General features: G+C 39.7%; 1 protein-coding gene across 3 annotated transcripts in view; it reads left to right on the top strand.

Moving 5' to 3' along the window:
* Positions 1 to 19,928, top strand: part of col12a1a (collagen, type XII, alpha 1a) — a 67,321-nt gene extending 47,393 nt beyond the window's left edge. For 2 of the 3 annotated variants that reach the window (XM_041811975.1, XM_041811974.1), the window contains 17 exons: positions 210 to 352; positions 841 to 950; positions 6,777 to 6,935; positions 7,176 to 7,253; positions 8,012 to 8,098; positions 8,573 to 8,626; positions 10,526 to 10,621; positions 10,944 to 10,997; positions 11,941 to 11,994; positions 12,304 to 12,357; positions 12,932 to 13,003; positions 13,094 to 13,129; positions 13,210 to 13,276; positions 13,371 to 13,553; positions 14,911 to 14,988; positions 16,083 to 16,253; positions 19,051 to 19,928. In XM_041811975.1, coding sequence (XP_041667909.1) covers positions 210 to 352; positions 841 to 950; positions 6,777 to 6,935; positions 7,176 to 7,253; positions 8,012 to 8,098; positions 8,573 to 8,626; positions 10,526 to 10,621; positions 10,944 to 10,997; positions 11,941 to 11,994; positions 12,304 to 12,357; positions 12,932 to 13,003; positions 13,094 to 13,129; positions 13,210 to 13,276; positions 13,371 to 13,553; positions 14,911 to 14,988; positions 16,083 to 16,253; positions 19,051 to 19,199 — 1,645 coding nt within the window. In that variant the 3' untranslated portion in view covers positions 19,200 to 19,928. Of the gene's footprint in view, positions 1 to 209; positions 353 to 840; positions 951 to 6,776; positions 6,936 to 7,175; positions 7,254 to 8,011; positions 8,099 to 8,572; positions 8,627 to 10,525; positions 10,622 to 10,943; positions 10,998 to 11,940; positions 11,995 to 12,303; positions 12,358 to 12,931; positions 13,004 to 13,093; positions 13,130 to 13,209; positions 13,277 to 13,370; positions 13,554 to 14,910; positions 14,989 to 16,082; positions 16,254 to 18,168 lie in introns of all 3 variants that reach the window. The other variant, XM_041811976.1, reaches the window with a different exon arrangement.
* Positions 19,929 to 26,236: the final 6,308 nt, after the last annotated feature.

Below are 26,236 nucleotides of genomic sequence, written 5' to 3'. Positions count from 1 at the left end.
GGGACAGAAAATACTTCCAATATGTGTGCAATTTCAGCAAGGCCAGAGAAAAAACTTCTATTATTTACAGGTCCTGAAGCCTATGCAACAAACTGAATGTTGTGTCATGGTAGCAAAATGTCAAGGGCATGGCATTAATTTAAAAAATGCAATATCATACTTCTGATTCATGGCTCATCTAATGTATGTTTCTTTTTTTTACATAACAGGGAGATCCATCCCGAGGGTCTTCCCCCATCCTACACCATCATCCTGCTCTTCCGCCTGTTGCCTGACACACCCTCTGAGCCTTTTGATATTTGGCAGATTTCCGACAAAAACAACAACCCCGAGGTTGGGGTCACCGTAAACCGTAAGCCTCCCATCCTGTTTTGGCCCCCAGCTGGAGGGAGATCTGCTGCAGCTAACCCAACACATACACAGCTGTACAATTGTTTTTTACTTACCTAAGCTGCTTCATTCCTGGCTATTAATTAGTTTACAGAAACCTTATCTCAGATATGATATGCATTACATATAAAGTAATGCAAGTATACAGAAATGGTGATGGCCTATTAAATTCATTGTTCTCAATCTTATACTATTTTTTTCTTTGGCTCAGTTTCCTTCTTTCTCTACATGAGGCCCTTATTTTAAAATAAGTATCATTTACAAAAGTGCTTTACACACGTGGTGAATGCATGCAAATAATTACAAGCATAGGCCTAATCCCCTCAAGCCTTCCCTTTATCCCTCTTCTCTCTCTACAACCATGTGTTCTGTAGAGTTCCGTCTGTGCTTTGCGTGCCTAGGCATCGTAACATACTGTCAGGGACTCATCAAAGACTCTTCTCTTTTCAGCTTCAAGCAAAACAATCGCTTTCTACAACAAGGACACCCGAGGAGAGATCCAGAAAGCCGTATTTAATGAGGAGCAAGTGAGGCGGGTTTTCCATGGGAGCTTCCACAAGGTAAACAAAGTACATGATTCTAAAAGAGAGGGGCGCTGCGCTCACCACATAGTGATGTTATTAAAGTCTGTCTTTCATAGGACAGGCTGTGTGTCCTTTGTGGTTACATGCCTGCTGAATTTTCTTTTAAGATCTGGAGACATTCAGAATATTGTTTTCATTATTTTCACAGATATTATTTTTTAACCTTTTCATATGTCTCTGGATGACTTTATGCTTCATTTAAGACTGCTAAATTACATTTAAATAGAACAGCCAAAGTCATATGGTATTTGATATAACCTGTCAAACATTCTCTGCTGTGGGTAGAATTCTAGCTCTGCTTAGCTTTTGACAGTACACATCTTTGAACCAAAGGATAGCTGACTCAATAAATAGGTGGTAAAGCTATACACACATCTCAGGAGAGGTTAAAGCGATAATCCACTACTTGATGGACCCAGCACTGTAAACTATTAAAGATTTAGGGCCTATCCTGGAGGTTTTCATGATTATGCACACAAAATTTCTGAAACATTCTAGAAAGTAAGGGGTAGATCGTACATTTCCCATAGTGCCTCTCCTTAGTTTATTCTGTTGGACTTAATGAAATATCCCATCTTTCAAACTAGTCCTTGTAAAGTGAAATCCAAATGTTGTGTCTTAACACACTAGATATGTTGGAATTAGGTTGCTGTAAACATGTGAAAACACTGAGATCTATGTGACTTTTTGATTTAGACTGTTAGAAAGTTGTTCACCTCTTTCCTTGCTTGGTTTAATTTGGGCAGGCCAAAAATCTGAGCCCATGACATCACCAGTCTTGATGGGGAATTACCCGGTTCATCTCAGTACAGCCTGTTGTTAGCCGATGTTACTGTCTTCATTGAGAGTTAACATCCAGCTACATGCTGTGTTTTTGTTCACTGTGAAGTAAATTTCCAAAATCTATCAGCCACGTTGGACTCCAGGTCATAAAAAGTATCATAATGGAGAGATTTGTGCCAGAAAACAATTTAATCCTCAACTTCCGTCTCTCTGCTCTGGCACAGAGCCAAACAGCTGCACTCTGATCAGATTTTCTTAAATTTGTGAGGCTCATATTTCTCTTGAGTGGGTGTGGCTTTTGCTCATTCTGCTCATTATCCTGATGATGTGTTTCATAGTCATAGAAGACATTACACCCAGTGCTGACAAGCTGAGAAGTCCATTGCATGACATGAAAATTGATCGAAAAAAGCATTAGGGTGCCTCTTTAAAATTTTGCTACAGGCATAAAAATAGAGAGTATCACACTTAATGTATTAAAGACACTGTGTAGTTGAAAGAGCACTTTTGCCAATTTTAAAAGCACACATTGGCTGAAAAATGCAAGCGTCGCAAGCCATGGATTCAAAAAGTTGAATCCAGATGTTCTCAAATGTCATTTTCTTGACACACAAGCTTACTCATGCAACTATCTGAACTGCCTTTCATGTGAAAAATGAATTGATCTCCCTACAGGCAATGCTTATTAAGGGTTTCATCAAAATCAAATACTCTACACAAATTAATCTATCATCTTACTTAATAACTATAACTGCCTTTACAGCAGTGCTATTGTTTTTCAAACTCCTCATTTCTTTTTCCTTCATGAAGTTCACTTGCCAAGCTTACAACTGTGATCAGCAGCATTGGTAGATTATGGAGTCTCTTGTGGCCACAGCATGAGGTGAAAAGAGACATCAAATGCCTTTAAGTCCAACTCAAAACAGCAGTGAATATAAAACATCCTCTGTTATGTTCCACCACAGTGGGGTATAAGAGTGGAACAATAGAGGACAGTATATTTTCATACCGACCTGGAATGACTTTAGATGCTAGACTGGTGTAGAAACGACTGGTTCCAATGTACTCTGTCACGTCCAATCGCATTTGGTTAGCTCTCAAGGGCAACTTGTCCCCTTTTTAGAGCCAAAAGTTACTTTGCCCTTTACTTTAAGGTAACCAGAATAAACAGAATAGTGCTAAATCCAACAGCTGCTTTCTGATATGAACGAGCTGATCTTTATGTTTGCTTTAGTAAAGCGATAAATTGACTCAAGTTTCATACTGTAAATGGCAGTCTGACCATTTAGGGTCTACACATTTAATTGCAGGGTACCTTTATGAATGAACAGAGCTCTTAAAAATGTATTGTCATGACTAGATGTAATGACATCACTGCTGGTCTAGTTGGAGTGCAGCCTGATCGCTGTGTGTGTTTGTATATGCAAGTGTGTGTGTTCTCCCAGTCTGTGGCCAGAGTGGAGCCAGCAGTCTTGACTGTGCACTGGGTGGCTAGTTTGTGGTGCAGTAGTTGTTCTTCCATGAGCTTGTGATTCTGCAGCGGTCTACCTAGCTACTTATTTACTGGTCTGCTAAGTAGGTGCTACTGCCAACATCTGTGGTGGTGTGTGTTTACATGCAGTAAGTGGTTTGCCAACACTCTGTCCATGGCTATTACATGCTGACCTCAGCGTTTTTTTGTGCGTATGTCAAAGTGACCGCTGGGGTTTTTACAAACAACTGTTGGATGTAATGTCCGTGTATGACGGAAACTCCAGATTACAAGCTCATCTTTACATTTTTGACAGATGAATCAAACAAGAGCAGCTTTAGTAGCATATTCCTTTTCTTGCTCTTTGGTTGCATCTTCAAATGTTTTGTTGGACAAACAGCACAAAACACAAAGACTATTTTTTTTTATTTACATAGAAGACTGGATGACAAAAAATAGTCTCATTTGAAATCTCTAGAGCCAGTTAAGCCACTACTTGAAATAGTGATTACCTATGGTGACTGCAAAGGTTCACTCAAAAACAGTGGCTCCCAACCTGGAGCCCTGGCACCCTTAAGGGGGGTGCCAGAGATCTCAGAGGCGGCTCGGGGCTTGTCTGCTCAGACGGTGCCAAAATAGGATGTACATTTATGTATTTTTTAACTATGATTTGAAATATAATGTATTATGCTAACCTTAAAAAATGACGAGAATCTGTTATTTTGTATGCAGAAAGCCAAACATTTTTGAAAAAAAAAAAAAAATTGGGGGGAGATAATGACGTTGAATATTCACAAGAAATCAAACTCAGAATTTCAGAGTCTAAATTGTCAGAAATTTACAAGAAAAAACTTGAAATTTACAAGATGAAAAAGTCTTAAACTTTGTCACTAGAAACTCAAAAATGTCGTAAATTTACAACAGTGTAAAGTAAAAATTTTACATAAAACCAAACTGAAGAAAGTGGTTGGATTTCCAGCTTTATAGTATCAAAATTCTATGTTTGGTTTACATAAATTTACAACCTTTAACTTAAAAAAAAAAATCATTTTTTCAGCATTTTTCTTTAACTTGAGAATTTTGAGTTTTTTCTTGAAAATTTACAGATCCTCTTTTTTCTGTAGTTGCTCTAATACACCCTTGTAATAATGGATAGTTTTACTTATCCTTTTCAAGGGCAAGTGTATGTGGGCCTATTATGTTGGGATTATGTCAATGAAAACAATTAAAATTGACGTTCACTTCCTCCAAGTGGATCATGGGGGGGCTTAGCTTTTCATAGTTGTGAGTAGAGGGGGACACTAAGGAAAAACGTTGGGAACCACTGCCCTAAAAGATGAGAGCAAAACCAGCTAAGTGCAGTGTCTCTGGTCCCACACAGTTTCTAAGGCACTCACTGACTAATAACTTTTGATTCTACATGTCTGATACCTGTTTTTGGTGGATCTCCAAGGCAGAATATCAGTTGCCTGACAATAACTTGTTGTTTCAAAGTTTCTATCCAAACCTATTTTAAATGTACATCCACCCAACCAGAATTTCATATTCAACCATGTGCTGGTAGATCTCAGCTCCTCATGTTGGTTAATAAAGAGTAACCCAGGGCCGGAGGGGTCGTGTTCCCCCGCTAGCTGCACATGTGGGAAAGCTCTTAGAGATCTCTTAAGCAGATGCTCGCCACTCACTAGCCCACTTGGGAATCCCCTCCCACACTTGAAGGGTGGGAGTCCACAGTGGGAACCTTCCTGTTAGCTGAAGTGAAGAAGACATTTTCCATGAGTCGCAATGACTACTCGTGTCTTCACTGGCAAAATTTGAGCATGCAAGTTGCTTTAGTCACTGAGAAGTGTGCTGTGCTTTGCCTGTGAGCTAAAAAACAAAAAACCTTGAACTCAGTCCTTCAAACTTTCCTCTCAGGGACTTTGTTGCAGAGTTCGTGCCAATATATGCATACACTAATTAAGAGTGAGAAGGAGGTGTTGGCCAAGATTTGCACTGAAAGCACTTATTGTACTGCTAATTTGTCACAGGCTTATTCAACATTGATTTGCTTCTTTTTCTGACCTGTACAAGTAAACACATCAAAACTAAAATCACACATGAAATACAGAAAGCAGTATATTAAAGATCTCCACTTTGCTTTATTTGCATGTGCCAGATCAGACATGGAAACATCCCATCTTAAATGATAGCATGATTAAGATCTATGCAATATTGCTTGCACTGAAAACACTGAGATTCTATGCTCGCAATTTAAACAAACTTGCTTTTGGATGTATTGTTAGAAAGACAGCTTTCACCTGCCTATCAGTTCATGTATGAAATGAACGCCACCAGGCCTTCTTATTTCAGGATTATGAAATGAAGGAATATTGAAAAAAATCCAAGAACAATACGATTGTTCTGAGACAAATCATCAATCTGTGTCAAGTGTATAAACCAGGGACATTGTCAGCCTGATCACTTGCCAAATGAACTCTGACTGTGTTGACAATGGAGCCCAGTGAAACTTTCTATGTTAATGGAAATAGTTATTCTGTCAACGCTTTTGCTGCAGCACAATCTTAGCAGAGAGCATGAACCTAGGGAGCAGTGGTCACTCAAAGTGAGTTCATCTGATGCCTTCTTTTTCCATGTGTTTTTGCGTGTTTACTTATTGGTCAGTGAGGTAATATATACATGCTCAGTATTTCATCCCAGTATATCATCCAAAGCTGTTTTAGTAAGCCCTTACCAGCATCATGGTGTAACATCCCCACGCCACGATCCCAGGATAAACGACACCCCCTTGCTCTTTGTGGTCACTAAATACTTTTTTCTGTTGCCAAGGAAGTCAGATGTAATTTTGTGATTGGTTGCCAAGAGCTGTGGCCCAGTCTGTGGTTGGTATGGCTTTGTAGAAAGAAATGGTAGCTTGCTTTTCCTGACATAAAGAAAGCTTGTCTGACTGTTAAGGAGGGGAAAATTTGCAACTGTGAGGGGAAAGTATGGAAAATGTAGGACTTTTTGATGGCACACCACAAATGATATTGTTTCAAGATGTGGTGCAGAGTTCTCTTGACAAGAAACTTCAAAATCTTTCACTTTGTCTTTCTGTGTTATTGTACAAGCTCTGACTAAAGCTTTGAAATGCCAACAATTGTATATTTGCTTTTTTTATAGTTCATTCATCCTTAGAGGCATCAAACAGCAGCCCCACGCCAAATCAGTAACCAGTAATATCAGGATCTGTAATTAAAGTGGTTCTGCTGAGACTAAACAATTCTCTGAATCTAGCAATTAGTATCTAACCCATAATAGGCTTCAGACAACATAGCTTACAGAGGTTCATAGAGGTTCTTTCTGGCCTTATGGTTGCACTTTCTTAAATAACTTCCTATCCTACTTTAAAGGGGCAATCATGCCACTTCCAAATAGAAATGTATGCCAAACAAAGCTCTGAAGTCCTTAGTATGTTTGTGTTGCATCAAAGTCAGCAGATGTGAAGTATTAAGAAGACAAGAATGGCTTGTTAATAATGCCCCCTCTCCATCTTCTCCCTCTTGCAGCTCCACATCACCATCTCTCCAGAGAAAGTCAAGCTGAACGTGGACTGCCAAGAGGTGGCAGAAAAGCCCATTAAGGAGGCCAACAACATCACACTGGAAGGCTATGAAGTGCTTGGCAAGATGGTCAAGTCTGGAGGCGGAAAGAAGCAGTCTGCAACAGTGAGTGAAAACGACATGAAATTCTTTTTTAAAAAGTTTCCGAAGCATCCTTATCCAAAAGCTCTTCTGTGTAAATGCACAATTAATTTTTAACTGCTCCCAGTGAGTGCTGCAGGGATGAGAGCCTGTATCTCTTTATTTCTTTGAGGAGCTTATTGTTGTCTTTTTTGTAACAGTGTGCATTTTCATCAATAATCAGAGCCATTTGTAACACCCTTTTCTTCTTTGTCTGTTGTGTAGTTCCAGCTCCAGATGTTCGATATTATCTGCAGCTTGAGCTGGATCAGCCGCGACAAATGCTGTGACCTGCCTGCCATGGTAAGAACAAGTGCCATTTAAGGAATGCTATCTGGAAAATATCTTTCACATTTTGTAGTGATATAGATTCATCTTTTACATTTCAGCTTTTAAGCTTTAAATGTAGCACCACTGTGATTGTATCTACTGTGTACTACATGCTTATACTTACTTAGGTTCATGTATGTTCGTATGTAGTCAATTAGGCTGTTAGCTTGAGAGCTGTTCTAAATGAAAGAGCTTTAGCTGAATTGAATAGAACCTTGTATTCTGTGTAATTTGTGCTTATCGGACCGTTGCCAGAATGATCCCCCAATTACACGAAAATAAGTGCTCCTTTAGATGACGAAGCAGGCTGTAGACCTCATTTATTATGATGGAGTATGGTATGAATACAGGATGCATGCACATTCACCCAATTATAAGTAATTGATCTGTAATTTGCATCTGATAATGATGTATCATCTCAATGATCGTAGTGTTGTTGCGTAACTTGTAATATCAGAGACTCGTATTCAAAAATGTAGACAAAGACTTCCTCTGTCACTGAGCATCTGGTCTAAGAACCCAGAAGGCTTTACAACTTTTGTTCAGCATAAACTTTGATGGATTACCAGACTTACTTCTTCTTAGTGTCTTTGTAAAGTCTAAAGAGCACACGTTTGTCGCAAAGTTACATCAAGGATTACCTTTGCTATAGATCTTAATTATCAGTGGTTGAAATATACATGTTTTTATTTCTCTTTCCTCATCTCTTTATCTCTTGTCTTTCTTTTCAGAGAGATGAGGCCAAGTGTCCATCCCTGCCCCACTCTTGCACATGCACACAGGACAGCATTGGCCCTCAGGGGCCTCCCGGGCCTTCGGTAAAGACACTCACTCTACCTTGTGATTTGTGCTTCCTCCTCTACCTCTGTCTGTTTAAATGGTTTTCTCAGAAGGTGTCCATGTTTTGAAGATGATGAAAAAGCCATATTTCTCTGCTGCCATTATAATAAGTCTGCAGCTATAATAAGCTGCTTGACATTTGCCTGTTAAACATTTTGACCTGAAGTACACCAAGGATGGCCCTCACATTAGGAGCGGTATTTTCTTTTCCTTCTGAGCGAGCAGTCGAGGATCAGACAGGTGGCATGCAATGAAACGTGGGCTTAGGGAGAGGTGTCAAAAGATAAATGCCTGTCGGAAAAACAGCAGTAAAGAACTCTGGAATATGTGTGCTTGGTAACCCTTTTAAGCCCCAGTGAGGATTTTGTAGAGCTTAGGCTTTTTTTTTAGAGCTTTTGGAATCTGCGCCTGATGTTACACTCACTCTGTTCTGGCTTCTTCTGCTTTTCCAGGGTAGCCCAGGCTCTAAGGGACCACGAGGAGATAGAGGACAGACCGGCAATGCTGTGAGTAATACATGATATATCTTTTCCAAATTAATTAATGGACTTTGAGTTTGTAAACCCACCATAATGAAAGTAGGGTCAAATTTTGACCCTGGTCATAGACAGTGAAGCAAAATTATAAATAGCTAGAGATCTTCACTGATCAGCACAACTCAGCTACAGCTTTACAATAGTTACATAATCACATCTGAATTCAGTTATTGGCTGTACATTTTTCCTGAGCTTGATTTAAAGGGTCTATATCAAGTACCATTAAGCCCATTACCAGTGTCAAGTTTCCTGCAGATCCTTGGAAAGTCTTAACATGGACTTGTGAAATTTAAGGCCATAAAAAGTCTGATTTTCTTGTGGGAGGTCTTAAATTTTAATGGCCCTTTGACGAAGACATGGCCTTATTATTATATTATTGTTTTCTGACCAACTTAACATGATTTTGATAGTTCTTTATATGTTTGTCCATGTTACACTTCTCAGGCCTACCAAGTTGCCCAATGAAAAATATTCAAACCCATCCCCTTAATTTGACCTTCTCCCTGACAAAAAATGTAATTTATCTTTTTTTTTTTTTTTAAGATTTATTTTGGGGCTTTTCATGCCTCTATTCTTTAGAGGAGGACAGTGGATAGAGTCAGAAACAGGAGAGAGTGGGGAGAGACATGCGCTAAAGGGCCACAGTCCAGATTCGAACCCAGGCGGCTCACATACATGGGTAGCGCCTTAGACCGCTAGGATATCTGTGCACCCCCGTAATTTATCTTTTTAATAACAATATCATTTGGTATCAGGTTTGCACCCTTGAAAAGTATGTTATGATAAATATCAATGTATGGTAAATTGATAGAACAAAGGTATTAAATGTGCCAGAAATCATTAGATTTGGGCAAAGCAGATCCAAAATTTCATTGCCTTATCCCATTGGTTCCCAGCCTAGGGTCTAGGCACCCCAAGGGGTCCCTGAGAACTCGAGGGGGGGTACAGGAGCCTGTCAGCTCTGATATTGTCAAAATTAGATGTGCATTTATATTTTCAAACCATTATTAGAGACATAATGTGCAACCATGTATTAGGACAACCCAACGAATTAAAAACAAATTAGAGGATCTGTTAATTTTTGTGAAAATAAGGTCAATTTTTTAAGAAAAACTCAAAATTTTTGTGATTATAAAGTCAGATATTTACAAGAAACCAAACTCAGTATTTCAGAGTTTAAAAAATTGTAAATTTATTAGATAAAAACTTGAAATTTTGACTTTATAACGTTAAAAATTCTAAGTCACAGTTCACATATGTACATATACAACTTGTATGTAAAAAAGAAAAGGTCTTCCTTGTAAATTTACAACATTTTGAACTTGTAATTTTGTTTTGTTTTTATTCTCAGAAAATAGCAGATCCTCTTTATTATTTTATCCTTAGTGTCCCTAACAGTGCTGTAATATGGATAGTTTATACATGGAAGTTTAATCAAGAACCTGTTAAGATAGTAGGTCCATTATGTTGGGATTTTCTTGATAAAACCAATTGAAATTGATTCATATTTCCAAGTGGGTCCTAGGGGGGCTTGAACTTTTCTTAGATTTGAGTCGGGGGAAAAAAGTTGGTAACCACTGCCCTACTACATAAACAATAATTTATATAGAAAAATCCAGTCCTGGTCTAGTGGACTGAGAAATCTCACATGCCTTTCTTTCTTGAACGCTAACTGCACAAAAAGTAGTTTTAATTTTTCTCAGTTCAGGTCTTAAAAAGTCTTGAAACATCTTAAATAAAATTTTTTAGAGGTGTGAAGGAGCCCTGAGTGTTAATCTTCGTTTTCTGTTTTTTTTTCTTCAATATAAGGCCTGTTTGTGGTTGTTTGTTTATTAAAGTAAGGCTTTTAAAATTCTTTCATCTCCGTAGGGTGCAATGGGTCCGCGTGGTGAGCCAGGACTTCCAGGCTCAATGGGACCCCCAGGTCCACAGGGCCCTAATGGACTGTCTCTACCAGGAGAACCTGTAAGTTATCCAAGTCCATGGAGGGACGTAATCCTTTTGGGGGTTAATGTATAAGGCAGCTACAGTCACATAACTGTGGAGCTTTAGATGATATGTGTGTTTGTAAAAGTTGAGGAATAGCGCTTTTCTGCTCACCGGTGACTGGAGTTTATATTTTATATGTCAAAATATTTCAAACTCCTCTGGTGAGGCTACTGCTTTATTTCTCTACCTGTAGATGCCGCTAAGACATGAAATCAGTCATATTTACACATAAAATGTGTTACATAAAGATTAAAGTTTGTTGCAAATCTCCCATTTCCTCCTCTTTCTGCGACTTTAGGGCCGCCAAGGACCAAAGGGAGATCGTGGAGACCCAGGCCTGCCTGGTCTGCAAGTAAGTCCTTCCCTCTCATTTTGTGGTTTATGAACAGGAAACAGGAGAGTATCCATAGAGAGCTGCTAAAGTTGCTACTGGAGCCTGGATCCAGTCCAGAAGGAGAGATTGAAACCACACTCAGAGTGGGGGGTTTACCATGCTATCCTCAGGGGAGACCCACACTCTCAGTTCAGAGTGTTGATTGACAAACAGTAGGAGGCCAGATGATGCCATTAAATTATTATGGAGCCCAGACTGGAGCTACCAAAGGGAAACAGGAAATAGGGAATGGAATATGTTCTCCCCCAGCCTTGTAATTGAAGATGATCACGACTTGGTTGAGACTTAAAGTCTGTCTGAAAATTGAACATCATTCTTATGACTTAATGGAAAAAAAGGAAGTCAAATGGTTGATGTTATTAAACCATCCATAGGTCTATATAATAAAAACGAATATCCCTGTTCTGTGAAACAGAAATTAACCTAAAGTGTCAAATCACAGGGAAAATCCCTCAGTGGAAGGGTATTTCTGAGTAGGTTGGTATTACATAGCATCTCTTGGCTGAGCAAGCCATCCCTCACCCAGATGAGGTCATTCAGCCTACTCCCACAATTCAGTGGGAGAGAACATCACCATTGGTTATTCTGGCCTCTGGAAAGGCAAATTGAGATGTGGGAGAAAGTCATATTCTGAATCCTCAGAGCTCATTGGCTTCACACAATAACACTTATTGTAACAGCACTGTCTCTGCAGGAGCTGTCTTATAAACATCATATGTCAAAAAACAAAGAAATTGTTCCGCCTTTTTGTAACAGGATGATGTATTATTATTGGATAATAACTGAAAATCTGCAGATATTTTCCCTGTTAGTTTAAGTCTTAAAGAAGCATAAAGGACCTGTTTCAATGTGTTGTTCCTGATCATTAACAATTTATTACGTGTGTCTGCTTTTTTCCCAGGGTCCACCCGGTCCACGTGGTCCTCTGGGCCCTGTTGGACCAAGCGGAGCGCGGGTAAGATCTACCTCCAGGCCTGCTTAATGTTCACACTTTATGTTTAAAACCTGCAAATGAGTCCAACACTTAATTTAACTAATGTGCAGCATGCGATCACCCACTTGGCTCAACGTTTACAGAAGTGATGTGGTGCTATGTGCAGTTTTACTCAATGTTGTCACTTGCGTGAGCCAGAAGAAGTAAGCCATGGCTTTCAAGAGGGACTCAAAGCTGAAACCAATATGAAGCCATGACACTGATGTATTGCATGAATGGGGTCCCCAGTGTGCTGTAACCCATGTTTGATTGTATGTTGTTTCTACACAGGGGCCACCCGGAAAGGAGGGACAGTCTGGACCCAGAGGCCCCCCAGGACCCATGGTGAGTGTGCTTGTTTCTGTGTCTTGTGTTGTTCAGTTTGGAGCAAAATAAATATCCCTTGGAGTGTGCTTTATTTCCTGATGGATCTTCAACAATCACTTCTCTGGCTGCACGTTTCACTCTGGTGGAACGGTACATAAAAGCGCACTGTAGGCCTCTGCACTGTTATAAGGATGGCGCATGCATCTCATTTTCTTCCTCTGTGGTTTGAGGAAGTCTGAATCTACTTAATCCAGCCATCATGCCAACAGGCTGTGTGCCAGTTTAGAATCCATGCACCATACCATCCTGAGTGCTCCAAAACCCATTAGCAGCATGGCGGTTGGTGTGTGTATACATGTGCATGTGTTTGTGTGAGTCCTGTTGGCTGTTGTGCATCTGTGTTTCCATCCTCTTTACTGTTCTTGGCTGCTCGTGCCACATGCCCCATGAATGCACATGTCAAAGCATAGATCCCAACCTAAAGCTTGTTACACAACAGTTAACAGGAAGCAGGAGTTAAACGTTGCAATTAAGTTTAGTGTGCAGTAATTTAAATTAAACACTACACTTTGTGTTTCTTCCTTTTTTTCAGGGAAGCCCTGGAAATCCAGGTGTACCAGGAATTACAGGAAAACCAGGGAAACCAGGAGACACAGGAAACCCTGTATGTAATGAGACACAAACAATGGTGTCATTACAGCATTGAGGTGAAGTTGAGGTTGATTATTTCTAAGACTGTTCTTCTTGTTAACAGGGACCTGCTGGTCTTAAAGGAGAGAAAGGAGACAGGGTATGTGTTATGTTAAATAACTTTAAGTTAGCTATCATCACCAACAACAGATGCATTAACATAAAAATCTCTGTTTTCAGGGAGACATTGCTTCACAGAACATGATGCGCTCCATTGCCAGACAAGTTTGCGAACAGATTGTGAACAGTAAGCAAAACCAGTCTCAACCTGTTGGAACATTTAAAGCTGTCAAAGCATAAAAAAATCCAAATCAACCTTTTTTTTTTTTCTTTTCTTGCAGATCAAATGAGCCGAATCGACATGATGCTTAACCAGATTCCCTCTGGATACCGTAGCAACTCCCCCGGACCAGCTGGTCCTCCTGGCCCGCCTGGAGAGCAGGGGGCGCGTGGAGAGCCTGGACAGCCTGGTAGAACTGGTTTCCCTGGAAACCCAGGTTTACCTGGAAGTCAAGGAGAAAGAGGTAACTTATCTCTCTGTGACTTTTCTAAATTTTGGTAGTGTCAAAACAGGAAAATGCATGAAAAATATCAATCAATCAATCAATCAACCAGTCAATCAATCAACCAGTCAATCAGTGAATCTCTATTTTTATAACACTTTATGTACAGGACAATGTAGCACAATATGCTTTACATACAAACTAAATTAAAATGAGAAAACATGTCCCTGCCCCATCCACCCCTCTCCCCACTCGACCACCCCACTTCCCCACCCCATAGTCTATACACAACAAATACCTCATAAATGAAGGAATTTGTTAGAACAAGGACTTGTGTACAGAGGAAATTCTATCTTGACTTTACAATGATGAAACACTGGAAACAAGGTAAATGTGAACAAACTAGAGCTGTCAAGATTAATCAACTTAATTGTGATTAATCAAGGTCCACCATTAGTGCACTAATTCTTCTAGTTGCGATTATTCGCATGCTTTATTGTCCCTTTCAGTACCCTTGTGTTAATGCATGTCAGCATCTCCCTGCGGCCACAGTCATGAAAATGAGTTCACCACTGCCGCTTTATGTGTCATTTAACTTATGTCAAAGTCATCTAAGCCTTCTTAATGTTTTCTTATTCCATTTTCAATCCATAACAAGTTTCTTTTTCTGTGAACAAATTCAAATTAAAATCTTCAATAAGAGCAGGTCTGTATCCAAACAGGAAGTCATTTACCACTAGTTTAAGACAGTAGAAAAATAAAAAAAACCCCACAAAAACAGTTTAAAATGCAAGATAAAGAAATTTTAAGATGTGATAAAAAAAAGGGTGAAATTGATCACGATTTACTACAGCAATGCTGAGATTCATTGCAATTAACATTTTTTATCTTTTAACAGCCCATAAATAGCACAAAAACAAAAAACATTATTTAAAAGAAAAAAAAAATGCTAAAATAAAAACAAATACTTAAAGATAGCTCAGTAAAAACTACCAAAAGAGAATCCTGCAATTAGAATAGTATGAAATTAAATCTAAAATACTATAACAGGTTAAGATGATGATATAAGAATTAGTTAAAAGCCAGTCTAAAAAGATAGGTCTTAAGTTTGCTTTTAAAAGCATGAACATTAGGTGCGGTCCTAAGTCTTCAGGTAAGCTGTTCCACAGAAAGGGGCTGTGTGGTAAAAGGATGACTCAACGTATGTTTCAGTTCTGACTTTGGGGACTGTTAACAGAGCACTAAGCTAATATTAGATGACAAATCAATTAAAATCATCATGACATGAGCAGAAAGTTCAGTAGCAGTATATTGAGTTACCTTGCAAAGTCTACACATGATTCCTTTCTTATTTGGGTTCTGTCTCTGGTTTATGTAGGTATGCAAGGAGAGAAAGGAGAGAGGGGATCTCCAGGAACTGGTATCAGAGGACAAAGAGGAGCGACTGGGCCTCAAGGTAACACTACTGTTATCATATCTTCATTTTCTTGCCCATATTTCCACATGAACATAGTTCTCTAGCAGTTGAACACTGTGTGCTCAACTTTTATTTCATAACTTATATCTTACCACGTAGACAAGGTTTCAAATGGGTTTTCACCATCTTGAGTGGACATTTCAAGGACACAGAGTACTCCCATTAGTCCAATTAAAATGACATATTCCAGCCAGAGGCCAGAATTTACCTACACTAAACGTGTCCCAGCACCTTCATTTGGGCAGCTGTTCTGCATAAATTCTTTGGAGGGACCCCAAACATCTTCCTAATTCTTTTCTTTCCTAAAGATTTATGTTCCATGTATACTAAGCTTCTCCAAACATGGCTCACATCTCAGATTTCTATACAATAAATGGAAGGAATGTACATCTATCATAAGGAGAGAATTTCATCGCAGACAATCTTGAACCAGTTTTCAGTCAAGGTCAGGACGTTTTCAGAGACAATTGCTACAAATTGTTATCAAGCTGTTTTGTCAGTTTGAAGAAGCACATGGTCTTTCTTCAATTGGTATCAAATTTATTTTGGTAAAAAGCTGACCACTTCAGAAGGCTTCCTGTCCCAAGGGAGACTTCTATTGATGTCTATGCCACAATAGCAAACAGTCACATGTCTGTTTCTATGAATGAATGAAGAGACAACTGAAGACCAGTGGGAGGAAGTCCACACTGATGATGACTCACTTTTGTGTGTGCGTACTGTTCATGTGTGTGAGAATTGGATTGTGGTACAATGAGCTTTCTTTGGTGGCTTCATTGACAACACATGGGCTCACTTATGGGAGAGAAAAAGAGAGAGGGGGAAAATTCCATCCTGAGTTTTTACCGTCTAGACAGACGGGGCCAGGGGCTAACTCCATGCAGCCTGAGACTTTTTTTTCTTTCTTGGTCAAGCTTTTTAATTGAGCCATTGAAAAATTTAAATTACAGTGCTGCAACCCCCTGTTAGCCCCACAATTTTCACTTGAAGATTTACTGGTGATGTCAGCTGTGTTTTGTTCAGAGCTCTGGAGACTACTCAAGTGGTCTCTCTTACCTGAACTCTCTTTGCAGGGCCACCAGGAGAGTCAAGAACAGGACCCCCTGGTCCATCTGGCTCCGCTGGGGCTCGTGGCCCTCCAGGTCGCCAGGGTTCTCCAGGGGTGAGGGGACCACCAGGACCCCCTGGATATTGCGACTCCTCACAGTGTGTTGGCATTCCTTACAATGGACAAGGATACACAGGTACAATTAACATTGTCTAAGCCCTGCATGGTTAAATATTAGATTAAAACTAAGTGTATGCAGACTAATTACATTTGCAACTCAGTGCATCTCTTCTTTCTATGAAAATGTATGGAGATATTAGTTTGAAAGAGTGCATTTTGAACAGAAAAACAAAAAAAGCTATTTTTTGATAGAAACTGATTGTTGACTCACTGTTCACTAAGCCCCACCTCACTGTGGCTACTTCTTTAAAGCTTTGGTCACACAACAATGTTGAAAGATTAACCACTGAAATTAAGAGACATATTTTAGAAAAATTATTATTTTATTTTAGAAAAAGGCTGACAAAAGACGGCTTGTATGGAAGCACTAATTGGACATGCATCCATGCAATTTATTTTATTCCTTTTTCCAGGATAAGTACATTAAGGTTGTTTAATCCAAAGCTTAACTTATTTATCCCATTATCTAATGCCGGGCATACACTGTGCGATTTCAGGACAACTCAGTAGTGATGGGATTTCAGCTCATACTGTGCGACCAAACTGCTTACAACGCAGGACCATAGCGCACGATTTATGTGCTCACACTATATGGCCCGATGGTCATGCTGCTTGTTTATTTATTCCATAGCAGGGAGGAGGGGAACTATAAGGTAATTTCTGTTATTGTCATGATGATTTAAGATGCTGTCTGACAGCTTACAAAGGTAAAAAAATACCCCAAAGTTGAGGATTCTGCTCTTGGTTCTGCTCTCACTGTGGGAGTGTCTGGAGTTGAAGAACCAACATATCAAACATATCAGGAATCTATCTGACCAGTCGGGAGAAGCAAGTTGGGCCACAATTAGGTCATGGTCATATCCCTCTGTAGACAGCACAACAAATGACACAGTATAACCATGCTGATTTTCCATGATAATGAGTGCATCTTGACAAAATAACTGTAATCAAGTATTACTACAGAAAAACTTAGGCCTACATGATTCAGAGATGATGTGCTGAATAAGCCAAGATCTCAAAATAACAGCCAAAATTTACTCATTATCAGAGGAAAATTGGAGTAAAATAAAAAAGTATGGTTGCATATGGTTGACTTGGGTGCAACATTTCTAGCTGTTAATTTTCTACTTGATTAACTGACTATCAAATTTGATCAGCCATGGTTAGCAAAAGCTAATGTTAGCTCTGCATTTATTAGAATACCTTGTCTCTGACTGATTTTAAAGTCCCTGTGAAGTGATAAAGAATAATCTGTAATTTAGGTTTGTTGTATGACAGGCCACGTTCTTATGAAACACCAGGCCAAATTTTCAGTCATGAAAATCATTTCCAAGTTCATAAAATTAAGCTTCAAAATCATGAAAAATGAGGCAGTAAAATCTGCTCTAGGATGTCAGCTGAACGAGTTGAAGCCACACCCACTCACATGAAAGACAACCCTCTCAAATTAAAAAAAAGGCTTCTGATCGGAGCTCAGCTGTCTGGCTCTGTTCCACAACTTAAGGATTAATTTTACTGTTTTCTCACACAAATCTCTCTGATACTTTTAATGCACCACAGCCACTATGTATATTTGAGAAATTTACCCCACAATAAAAAAAAAACTGCAACCTTACTTCAACATATCTAATGTGTTAAGACACAGTTTGGATTTCACTTTACAAGGATTTTAAATATCCAAGTTGAGCTTGATCCAAAGCTATAGCCTTTAAAAATGTTTTTGTGCACTTGCAAGAGACAGTCACCTTTTTGGAGTTTAGTGAACAGTCAGTTTGCAGTGACTTTAATTCAATACCTCCATACATTTGATGATCAATTTTAAAACTGGCATGTAAAGCATTCTAGCTAGTGGTGAATGATGACTGCATTAAATCAGATAAGATGCTTTGTTCCACAGAGAAAACTCACACCTTACTTTGAACTATTTTCAGGTTTGGCATAATAAACGCTCTAAGTCACCTGTGCCGCTTACACTTTGAAGTCCCGTTTCTGAGATGTTTGCCCGTATTTCTATGGGGCACATAAGGATAATCACCATGGACATAATTATTGAACATTCAAACAAACATAATGAAAGCCAATAAACAGAACGGAGCGGACAGGCACTAACATCATCTCACAGCTACCAGCTACAGTGATGGCAACCTGCTGGCCTGTTTGCATCTTGAAACACAAACCGGTGGTGGGAAAAAAAATCAGAGACTGAACATTTCTACGAAGGAAGGAGCATGTACAAACAACAACCATAAAACCAGTACTAACAAAGGGGGTTTGATAACTGAAAGCAGTGTTAAAGTAGAGGTCATGTGTGTAAATAAAACTAATTTTTGTGCCTTGTAAATGATGTATGAATCAGGACATTTCACTAAAAATCATGTTAACATCTGTATTGAGCTTGTGCCTCATAACCCGCTGCTTACTTACCACCAGCATAACCTCTGTTCACGGCGCCTCAAGTGACTTAAACAGCTCTGGTCCAGGCGAAGCATGTTCCATTTGTACCTTTAATCATCATGTTCTTTTGTACGTTGACCACACCAGTGCTAAATGTTGCTCTCTTGCCATTTTCATGTGTCCTTTGTAGTATGAGCTGGTTATTTTACTACGTCTTATTATCCAGTGACTTGATGAATTTATTGTAAATGTCATCACAGCATTTGAAAGTGTTTTTATGTAGCTTTTTCTTTGGTACTTAAGGATGTTAAGGAAGGGAACTTTATGGGAATGTCATAGTGCAATATATATTTAAATTGTGCATTTAAGAAGTTGCAGAACAAACCCTTGTTTTGATTGGCAATCCCAAATATTTTCAGCTAACCGCTACCCACCTGAACCTGAGGTGGTGTCTATACCTGAGGAGCCAGCTGGAGAGTTTGAGACAATACAATCACCTGGTTACACACGAAACCAACGGGGAAAAAGATCACTACCACAGGACAAAACAGAGAGGCTAGCATCATAGCTACAATGAGAAGTTCTCAGAAGGTGTAATATTGAAATGACAGCCATGATTTTTACATAAGGATAAAGATTTTCAGAACAAAAGCAGTGCTTATATGGGTTTGACACCCCGGGCTATTTTGAACATATATGTTTTTGAAAAAGTTTAGCAAGATGAATGCTAACCAACATGTTCGTCATCACAAACCTGTGTGCTTGCTAAGTGTTCCCTTTCATGTCTGCTTGTAATATAACTGCAAGTATTTATCAGACTCCAATGTATAATGCACTAATCATGTGAAAACCAGCAGAAAGTATGCTCAAGGACATACAGTATGTATGTATATGAACATTTTCAGACTACCCATGTTTTGTTTTTTTTTGTCAAACGTCACATTGTAAAGCTGTTTCAGAGTCTCCATCCATAAAAGTGATTATTAATTTGATCCCCAAAGATTTTTTTTTCCAAGGCCTGTAAACCAAAGGATAATCTGACATGTTGTAACAAACCAAACTTGTTTTTTTTGTTACTCTTGGTGGAATTGCATGTTTGTGTTGTATATTTACTAAGGAGGTCAGAATATAGTTGTTGTTTTCTATCTATGCAGTTTGGATTTGGTTGCAAGACTATGGACATAGAATTGCTTTTCTCATGTTTTAACTGCACATTTTGTGAATTCCACACAGCCTTATTTTCTTATTTATTTCTGAAACAGAAGAGGCATTTTTCAATAAAACTACTGAAAATGTAGATTGTGTCAGATTTCCATTCATTTTTGTCCTTATCTGATCATGTCACAGAATCAGGGTGAAAGAACAAAGCTCAGACCCCCAGCAGCTTTGTAATGATACCTTAACATGCAACCAGCTTTCTTTTAATACCCCACGCCTCCATGCAACAGGGTTTATTTGATTTGCCGTGACAGAAGCAGTTTATCCCAACATTAGGCTTTGAAATACGCTTTGAAGTTTGAACTTTATTTATTTTGACAGCTTAAGATACGCAGAGAGTCAGTCCATGTCAGGGCACCAAGAAGAAAAGGCAGAGCGTGTGAAAACAAACGGGTCCACAGTTACTAACATATTCAACATGTGAGCAGCTTCATAGTCTTCTGCGTGCCCCCATTATGCTTTCATGCCTCCAGGTTGCAGTGATTATGTATAGATTTCCATGAGGGAAATGGTGAAAATAAGATTAGACAGATACTGGCACTGGAAAACTCACAGATTTCCCCCCCTGCCCAGTATGTCTGAGGGTCAAATGGAAGATGAATGAGGTAAGGAACAACTGATGCCATTTGGTGATGAAGGGAAAGCATGTCTGAGGAGGAGTTCTGCACAAACGCCAGAGATAAGAACTGGTGGGAGGATTGAGGAATGGAGGTCGACATAACCACAACAAGAACAAAGGGAGAAACCCTCAATGGAAACCCTTTCATTCTTAATCTGATTTTAAAAACTTTTTCTGAACCAACTTCAAATTGCCCATAAGTATTTAAATACAGTTTCTATTTCTTCAGATCTAGATATCATTGGGGGTAAAGTACAGCGCCTATAAAAAGTATTCACCCCCTTGGATGTTTTACCCTTTAATTGATTTTTTACATCAATCATACTCAATATAATTTGGCTATAAACCAATTTCTACAAAGTAATATGAATAAAACAAAAGCATGCAAGGCAAAATAAGTGACTGCACCTTTAAAGTGACTGACCTAATTCAACAGAGGTTCAGCCAAGTGGTGCTAGTTATCTCATAATTAATTGGGACCACCTAAGTGCAGTGAACGCGTCTCAACTGACTGTAGTATAAAGAAACCTGTGTCTGCAAGGTCCAGTCACTGGTTAATCAGTATTCCTAGCTACCATTACACCATAAAGACAAAAGAACACCCTAAGCAACTCAAAGAAAAGGTTTTTGAAAAGTAAAAGTCTGGGGATGGATGCTAAAAATCCTCAAGTATGCATGAGACAAGTCTACCTCACACTAAGTTTCTCACAAAGCAAAGCACCAGCAATAGCATCAACCTTATAAGCATTAGCGTTAACTCTGTTAAGATTTTGGAGCATTTCCATGGTGATTTGCGCCCATTCATTCTGTAGAGCATCCATGAGGTCAGGCACTGATGTTGAACAAGAAGGCCTGGGTCGCAATCTCTGTTCCAGTTCATCCCAAAGGTGCTCGATGGAGTTGAGGTGAGGGCTCTGTGTGGGCCACTCAAGTTCTTCCACACTGAATTCATCAAACCCTAACGTTATAGTCCCAGCTTTGTACGCTGGGGCACAGGCATGGTGGCATAGAAAAGGGCCTTCCCCAAACTGTTGCAACAAAGTTGGCAGCATTGCATTGTCTTAAATGTATTGGTATGCTGAAGCATTAAGACTGTGCTTTATGGGAGATGAATGGCCTAGACCAACCTTGAAAAACAGTCCCATACCATTATCCCTCATCCACCAGACTTCACAGTTGGCACGCTGCAGTCAGGCAGCTCTATGATTTTATGTGGCTGAGTTGCTGTTATTCCTAAAAACTTTCACTTTCTAATAATATCACTTACAGTTCACTGAGGAGTATCCGGTAGGGATGAAATTTCAGAACTGCCTTATTGCAAAGGTGGCATCCATCACAGTACCATGTTTGAAGTCACTGAGCTCTTTAGAACAACCCATATTTTTATCACATATGTTTGCATATGGAGACTGCATGGCTAGGTGCTTGACTTTATACACCAGTGGTAATAGGTCTGATTGTTGAAACACCTGAGTTAGATGATTAACAGGAATGACCAAATACTTTTTTAGCCATATAGTGTATCTCCATAGTATACAGGTAATGGTCTAGAAAGAGACTGTATCTAGTGACAGAGGTCAGAGGGGAATGACCAGACTGGTTCGAACAGATGGAACTGATAGGCTTGAAGAAGAGCATCTCTGAACGAACAACCGAAAGACAGATGCTGAAAACCACACTGGGTGCCACTCCTGTCAGCTAAGAACAGAAAATTAAGGCTACAATTTGCATGGGCTCACCAAAATTGGACAGACAGATTGGGAAAACGTGGCCTGGTATGATGGGTCTCACTTCTGCTGCATCATTCGGACGGTATGGTTATAGTTTGGTGTTAACATCATGGAAATCCGCCAGACCGCCAACAACCGTGGCATGTTCAAAGTCACTTAAATCACATTTCTTCTCCATCTTAAGGCTCAATTCGAACTTTGGCAGCCCAGCTTGACCATGTCTGCATGCCTAAATGGATCGGTTACTGTTGTGCGATTGGCTGATAAGATATCTGCAATAATGAGCAGGTGAACAGGTATACCTAATATAATGATACCAAAAATCAACAGTTCACATACATGGCTTATCTAAGAACATCACTATCATAAACACGCTGGCTTTAGTGAAATACGTTAACAGCGGTTACAGGTGATGCCTTGCCCATTTCATTCCTCAACATCATGCTCTGATTTCTGTTTGAATGTCACTTACCATCCAATCTCACATAAAAAAAAAACATTTTCACTGATGCCTGATACCAACCTCACCGTAACCCCTCTGCTTTCTGTTGTCTGAATATCTTAACCAGCGTGCATCTGTGTTCACTTTGTGGTGAGAGCTTCAAGTGGGCTGTTCAACAGTCTGCGGTTGTTACACATTTAAAGAAACTTCTGTTTTATCTCTAGTCATCCCCACAAACGGCAGACAAAGTGTCTCTTCTAAAACGGTAGATATGACAATTGGTGGTCTGATGTAGCGTTCATTTACAAAACAAGGATGAAAACTGCATTTATGGATCCATTTGGTCACTCTGGAGCATGGGAAACAAACTGTAAACACAACTTTAGATCATCTGTATCCCCTTAAAGAGAGAATTTAGAAACAGAGGAATCTATTTCACATCCACCATCTGCTTGCGAGTGTACAGTGGGATTGAAAGAGACATTCTATGGAAACAGCTGCATTTTGCTGTTGAGGGACTCCTACTCATTGGAATTTGCATTTTACTCTAAGTAGATAATTCTCTTTCTGCTGCCTTTTCATCTATAAAGTGAGAAACAACAAATGAGCAGAACACAAGAGTTAGTAAGGATAAATAGTATAAATGACAGTAAGAGTACTGGTTGGTTGGCAGAAGTACTAGCAAAGAGATGGAGGCACTACAAAAGAGGAAGACAAAATGGGCAGGACTGGGCAAAAAAACTCACTAAAAAATCATGAGATTCAAAAGTTGAAGAGGAGCTGGGCTACCATACTGGAAGCTGTACTCTGGTGTCTGAAAGTTCAACACAAGGTGATTACAAGGAGATTTTGATTGCCAAGTATTAGCTGCAGCTGCAACACCAAACAAGCTGCAGCTGTGACTGCTCTGTGCTCCTGCCCAACCAACATGCAGTGAGAGGGCTGAAATTTTAGGTCTGAAGAACAGCTCCTTTACAACTTTAGACTTCAGAGGAATTTTTTTTAGTTTTATTTCAAGCACTTTGTCATGATTGTCTCCCTTAAACTCCACATACTCTGCTTGCTCAGCAATCCACCAGCACGCACTGGAGCAAATTGCTCCCTTTCAAGTACCATTCTACCCTGCTCTGCTCTAGATACACTATATTGCCAAAAGTATTCACTCACCCATCCAAATAATTGAAATCAGGTGTTCCAATCACTTCCATGGCCACAGGTGTATAAAATAAAGCATCTAGGCATGCAGGCTGTTTCTACAAACATTTGTGAAAGAATAGGTCGCTCTCAGGAGCTCAGTGAATTCCAACGCGGTACTGTGATAGGATGCCATCTGTGCAACAAGTCCAGTTGTGAAATTTCCTCACTCCTAAATATTCCACAGTCAACTGTCAGTGGTATTATAACAAAGTGGAAGCAACTGGGAATGACAGCAACTCAGCCACAAAGTGGTAGGCCACGTAAAATGACTGAGCGGGGTCAGCGGATGCTGAGACGCATAGTGTGCAGAGGTCGCCGACTTTCTGCAGAGTCAATCGCTACAGACCTCCAAACTTCATGTGGCCTTCAGATTAGCTCAAGAACAGTGCATAGAGAACTTCATGGAATGGGTTTCCATGGCTGAGCAGCTGCATCCAAGCCATACATCACCAAGTGCGATGCAAAGCGTCGGATGCAGTGGTGTAAAGCACGCTGCCTCTGGACTCTAGAGCAGTGGAGACGCGTTCTCTGGAGTGACGAATCATGCTTCTCCATCTGGCAATCTGATGGACAAGTCTGGGTTTGGTGGTTACCAGGAGAACAGTACTTGGCTGACTGCATTGTGCCAAGTGTAAAATTTGGTGGAGGGGGGATTATGGTGTGGGGTTGTTTTTCAGGAGTTTGGCTTGGCCCCTTAGTTCCAGTGAAAGGAACTCTGAATGCTTCAGCATACCAAGAGATTTTTGACAATTCCATGCTCCCAACTTTGTGGGAACAGTTTGGGGATGACCCCTTCCTGTTTGAACATGACTGTGCACCAGTGCACAAAGCAAGGTCCATAAAGACATGGATGAGAGAGTTTGGTATGATGAACTTCACTGGCCTGCTCAGAGTCCTGACCTCAACCCGATAGAACACCTTTGGGATGAATTAGAGCAGAGACTGAGAGCCAGGCCTTCTCATCCAACATCAGTGTGTGACCTCACAAATGTGCTTCTGGAAGAATGGTCAAAAATTCCCATAAACACACTCATAAACCTTTTGGAAAGCCTTCCCAGAAAAGTTGAAGCTGTTATAGCTACAAAGGGACCGGCATCATATTAAACCCTATGGATTAAGAATGGGATATCACTTAAGTTCATATGCGAGTCAAGGCAGGTGAGCGAATATTTTTGGCAATATAGTGTATATGATATATGAAAGTCTTATTTTAATGCAGGCTTCTGCCAGAATTTCACCAATCCACTTGCCACTCATCCTTTATTGATAAAATGCCTGATTGAATTTTTAGTTGTCATATTAGAATGATGTAAAATTAACAGAATTTTTAAAAATTCATCAATAATAACTTAGTTAAAATGCATGATTTACTGTTAAAATATGTACATTTCATTACATTTTATGTGTTTAAATATTCTGTTTGAAAAATTATTCAAAAACGTTTCTGTTATGTGTTTACGTCAGGTAATGACCAGGAAGTGTTGGTCCCAGTGACCTTGAGTGGAGAGAGAAGCTAGGGCAGGAGAGAGAAAGATGCAGAGAAAACATGGTGGAGAGGAGCTAAAGACTACCTGTAGAGTTGTTACAGACTTTTCCTCAGTTGTCTTGTTTTTTCCCCCGGCTGGACTGTGAGCTGAAGCCAGTTACCATGCTGTAATTCCCGTGCATTTGTGACTGTTTACTGCTGACGGAGCATGTGTTTCTAAGCTAAAAGTAAGCTAGCTGTATTAGCATTACCGTCACCATCATTGGAGACAAGTGGACTGTCGATCTTTCCACTCTTATCAACGGCAGCGGAGACCACGGGTGCGAGGAGCTTCAGTGGATGTCTCAGGTGCTGAGGCTGATGCAGAGGAAGTCATCTCTTCTCCTGGTAGTTGTGTGGACCTGGCTGTTCATCACTGCTATGCTGTTCCAGACTGAGGAACATGAGAGGGATTTGTGCATGGTTTGAGCTGTTATCATTCAGCAAAAAAAAGGAGGTAAAGCTGTTTTGTTCTCCATGAACTCCAATTCTAAAGCTCGCCAAAGACACTAAAAGTAAGCTTGAGAAAACAGTTAAAAGCGTGCACTCAAGTTAAAGCAGACTAAAAACTTTGTAAATACCCAGGTTTTGTTTTTTTTTTCTTATGGTGATTTTCTATTTACAATACAAGTTATCATGTAATTTAGTGGACGACTTTATGCAAAGCGACTATCATCTGGGACAGGCATTAAGGACCTTGCCCAAGGGAAGCTTATTGTGCTCTGACCAGGATTCAAACTCCCAATCTCCTGTTTTAAAGTCAGCAATATGAACCACAGAGCTCTCCAGCCACCTCGCTGTTTATAAAGGTTTTTGCATGCATGTGAATTTGAATTCTGTTACCCCTAAAATACATGCTTTTGATGGTTTACCA

The sequence above is a fragment of the Cheilinus undulatus genome, linkage group 18, assembly GCF_018320785.1.
Source record: "Cheilinus undulatus linkage group 18, ASM1832078v1, whole genome shotgun sequence".
In the NCBI taxonomy this organism is placed as follows: Eukaryota; Metazoa; Chordata; class Actinopteri; order Labriformes; family Labridae; genus Cheilinus; species Cheilinus undulatus.
Note: the sequence above shows the minus strand (reverse complement) of the source record. Positions and strands in the feature narration are given on the sequence as shown.